This window comes from Monoraphidium neglectum (assembly GCF_000611645.1).
Source record: "Monoraphidium neglectum strain SAG 48.87 unplaced genomic scaffold scaffold00994, whole genome shotgun sequence".
Classification (NCBI taxonomy): Eukaryota; Viridiplantae; Chlorophyta; class Chlorophyceae; order Sphaeropleales; family Selenastraceae; genus Monoraphidium; species Monoraphidium neglectum.
Genome location: NW_014012634.1, coordinates 1 through 4,182, shown reverse-complemented (window position 1 = coordinate 4,182; position 4,182 = coordinate 1). Strand labels below are relative to the sequence as shown.

General features: G+C 65.2%; 2 protein-coding genes across 2 annotated transcripts; one reads left to right on the top strand and one right to left on the bottom strand.

Moving 5' to 3' along the window:
* Positions 1-516: 516 nt before the first annotated feature.
* MNEG_6224 (hypothetical protein) lies at positions 517-993 on the top strand (the record flags this gene model as incomplete). The annotated part of the gene is made up of 1 exon (XM_014045301.1): positions 517-993. The coding sequence occupies one exon, from the start codon at positions 517-519 to the stop codon at positions 991-993; it is 477 nt and encodes a 158-aa protein (XP_013900755.1).
* A 2,327-nt stretch (positions 994-3,320) lies between these two features.
* Positions 3,321-4,033, bottom strand: MNEG_6223 (L-ascorbate oxidase; the record flags this gene model as incomplete). The annotated part of the gene is made up of 2 exons (XM_014045300.1): positions 3,321-3,568; positions 3,889-4,033. The coding sequence occupies 2 exons, from the start codon at positions 4,031-4,033 to the stop codon at positions 3,321-3,323; spliced, it is 393 nt and encodes a 130-aa protein (XP_013900754.1).
* Between the last annotated feature and the right edge of the window lie 149 nt (positions 4,034-4,182).

Sequence of the window (4,182 nt, the reverse complement as noted above, 5' to 3'; positions counted from 1 at the left end):
GGGGAGGACAAGGAATGCAGCATGCAGCAGGACATTGCGGTTGGAGACAGGAAGAGAGCAGAGCCCTTTCCAAAGATGCGGCAGCAGCAGTCACGTCAGCAGCGAATGAGGCAGCAGCAGCCGGGTCAGCAGCAGCCGCCGAGGGCGCCGCAGCGGGAGCAGCCGAGGCAGCAGCAGCAGCAGCAGCAGCAGCAGCAGCAGCAGCAGCAGCAGCAGCAGCAGCAGCCGGGACTGGCCGCACAGGCAGCTGCACCTAATCTGCTGCCACAGTTGCAAACCAAGCAGCAACTGGTAATGGAGGAGGAGGTGGCGGCAGGTTCGGCGGCTTGGAAAGCCGGCAATGGCAGCACGCGGACGGCTGCAGACATGGCCAGCTCGGACAAGATGACAGCTGCAGCCGTGCACGTGGGCAGAGGAAGGGCGCAGACCGAGGCGTGCGGCTGCAGCGGCCTGCAAGAAGGTGTCACCGCCTCCCCCTGCCAGGCAGGCGCGGCCGCGGCTGCAGCGCCCCATGCTATGGAGGAGCGCCCCGGCAGTGCCCCATCAGCGCCCGATGGGCTTGCAGGCCAGGCGCCACCAGCCCTTGTACCACCCAAGCCCGCGGCTGTGGCTCTGCAGCAGCAGGCCGGTGGCGCCCCTGCCAGCGTTATCGGCGCGGACAGCCGCGGATCCAATGAAGACGCGGCGTCGGCGGCGCTCATTGCCCTCGGCCTGCCGCGCCTCGCTGCGCCGCCCATATCCGATAGCGGCGCCGCGGCGGAGGCGGCCACTGAGGCATTTGACGGGGTAGTAAGGGTGGCAGAGGCGCTGGGCCTGGGTCCTGAGCAGCTGGGCGTGGTGTGTGCTGCAGTGGAAGCAGCAACAACGCGGGATGCGGCCGCATGCCACGTGTTCCTGGGCATCACCTACCGGCGGCTGCAGATTGCGTGCGCGGCAGGGGAGGCCGCTGCGGCGCGCGCCTGGATGGGAGAGATGGCGAAGCGCAGTGGCTGATGGCCCGTGCAGGCTTGGCCCTTGGCCATGCATCCAGCTGTGGCGAGCCGTGCTGTTTTGATGTGCATGTGCGTGATCATGTATGGAATTTATCATTGTGCGTGCGTGTTGTTGGTGGTCGGTCTTTTGGGCTGGCGTAGCATTGTTGTGACATGCTGGGTTTGTTTGACTGTGCGTGTGTGCATACGTGTGCACGCCCCTGTGTGTGGCTGAAAACAAGACTCCTTAATTGCCGCTTGTATTGCCCGTTTGATCTGTGCTCCTGGACTGAGGGACGGTTGTGTAGTTTGTAAGCAATTGGCCAAGGTTGTGCGAGATGATCGCCCCCCTACACAAACGTCAGACGTTGCACCAAACTGTCGGTGTAGGGATGCAGTTGGTGCGACTCACGGTCACCAGTAGTCAGGGTGGCGTCATCGGGGGGAGGGTGACGTCATCGGGGCGCAACTGTGCTGGGCGGTGCCGCCCACACGTCTCTGCCTAGGCAGTGACGCTGCTGACTGTCCCAAACTGCTCGCCTCGCCAGCATATCGCGCCCTGTCTCCAGCTGCAGACAACAGGCCGCGGTGCCCCGGTGTTGCAGAGCGCGAGACAGTGGACTCTGCCGCACCCGCGACAGCTGCGGTGCCATGCCGGTCTGCGGTGCGCGGCACCATTTAGGTTCAGCCTCACGTGGGCGTGATTAAATCAGGCCTCACGCAGGGCCGGCTGGGGTGCAAAGTTGAAGGGCCGGTTATGGGGCCGAGCGGCGCTGTCTTGGCGGTTGCTCAAAGCGCGGCCACACTTGAAGCTTCACTGAGAATGATCGCGGGCCGCCGATTTACAACGTTTGCGCAGTCGGCCGTCGCAGCGTCGCGCGCGCCGCCGACTTTTATGTGCATGTATGTGCTCATCGACGCCGCGGGATGCCTGCCTGAGCGCCTCTGCCTTGGCGGCCGCAGAGGGTGAACAAGAGAGCCCGGCCAGTTGCCGGCGTCGCATGCAGTGCGTCCTGTTTCCCTCCTTCCCCCCCCTGGATGTGATGGCAAGCGCGCCGACGACAGCAGGCGCGGCTTGAAAACGGCAACGGCAGAGCATGAGCATGAAAACAGCAAGCAAGTGCGTGAGGCGTCCAACCTGTCCCCGGCGCCGCGGGGGGTGCATTCCCTAAGAAAACAACCGGAACCCTACCCGCGCACCCATCCCACCGGCCAGCATGGCACGCGTCCAGCCAAAAACAAAGGAAACCCCTGTGCCCCGGGGTGATCCTGGGAGAGATCCGCATGGCGTCCTGATGAGAATTGACGCGCAGCCGCCGGCCCGGCAGCATTGCACCGTGCCTCGATGTGGCGACGGGGAGCTAGACAAAAGGCGCCGCGCCGCGCGGGCGTGGAAGCAAGAAATCCAAACCGCGCCCGCGGCGGTCGGGGGGGGGGGAGGGGGGTGTGCGAGAGTCCAACTGAGCAGTGCGAGAGGAACGGGCGAAACCTTATTGCCATAAGCCGTGTGAAGCGAGCGGGCAGTCCGGAAGGGGGCGCCGGCAGCGTGCGCGGCGCGTGCAAAACCAAGGGGGCGGTGGCAGTCCGCAGGTTGGGGCGCGACCAGGCTGCCATTGAGGTTTGACACCCAAGCCGGCCTTTGTGGTGTTGAGGGGGGAAGCAGAAAAGGGCCTGGAGGCCAGGTAGGCAGGGCCAGGCGCCCGACAGCAGATCAAGCCAGATCGAGCCAGATCGCTTCAGATCGAGCCATTGAGGTTCAAGCGCGCACAGCCGCCGCCTGCGGGCGTCAGCGCGGCAAATGGGATCACGAAGGATGTCGCAGTTGCGAGGGGCATGCGGCGGTTGCCGTGTTGTTGTCTGTATGCCACAGGTGGGACTTGAATCCTGATTGGAGATGGTGAGAGCGTTATGACTTGTGTGTGCCAAAGTACGATGTGAAACGAGCCGACTCGGACGATATGAGGCTAGATCATGCCAGATCTCCGCATGCGCACTCACAAGCCCGCCCTCAGAGAGCAGGCCGGCCAGGCCTAAGGGCAGCGGACGTGCCCCCGCAAGCTGGGGCTGCCCCGAGCGGGGCGCAGTCAAGGGGCCGTGATTTCAGGAGTGGCCTGCAGCCGCCGGCCCCGCGCCCCGCGGCCACACGGGGGCTCTGCGGGGCTGCCGGGGCCGGCGGAGCGGTGAACGAGGGATTCAATCAACTAAAGTCTGCGTTTGAGCAGGTAGGACGGGAAGGGGACTTGAGACAGAACAGGATCTGCATCAAAGGTTGCAGATTGACCAGCAAATTCAAGGTCCGAAAAACATCCCGCGAGCGCAAAGCGGGCGTTTCTTTGCAGAGGGCGCCGATCAGCGCCCCTCGGACGGCACGGCGCCGTAGGGCGCCCCGTTGGCCTTGGGTGGCGCAAGCAGCTTGTTGCCGCCCCAGGCCTTCTGCGTAAGCGGGGTCGTCCACTGCGCCATCTGGTAGGTGCAGGTTTTGGGGCACTTGGGCATGTTCTTGGGGGGCGCCCCGATTTTTTCTGGGGCCACGACGAGGTTGACGGCCTGGCCCATGTACGCGTGCGGGGCGATGTGGCAGTGCAGCGGCCAGACGCCTGGGGAGAGGGGGACCGGTGCGCAGGGCGGAGGGGGCGGTGTCAGCCACAGGGGTCGGGTGAAGGGGCTGCGCTGTTTGGGGGTCTGCAAAGGCAGTCTATGGCTCTGGGTCGACGCACGCGAGTCACGGGTAGCCCAACGAAGGGGAGGCTCGGAGGCGCCACGAGCGGACGCGCGTCAGCCCAGCCTGCAGCCCCTTGCAGTGCGCCCCGCCCCGAGCTCTCCGGGCACGGCAGGTACGAGTACGGTGTGCCAGCCGGTGGCGCTGCGGAGGCACGACTAATCTGACTTTCCCAGCCATGAGTTGGGAAAAACGCACCTGGGTTGCTTGCGACGAAGCGGAGGGCCACCCATCCGACCTTGTCCCCGGTATCCTGGAACAGCACCGTTGCGGTGTCCCTGAGCCCGGGGTTCTTCAGATTGTACCCCGCCTCCTTGTCGGCCGTCCACTCCCCGAGCCCCATGCCCACGATCCAGAAGTGGAAGCCGTGGAGGTGGAAGGGGTGCTGCTCCTTCGAGTTGCGGGGGTAGGTGAGGGAGCTGTTCGAGGGGTACTCGCCGCCAGAGACGCCGGCGCGGTTGTTCTGGATGACGATCTCGATGGCCTGGGGGG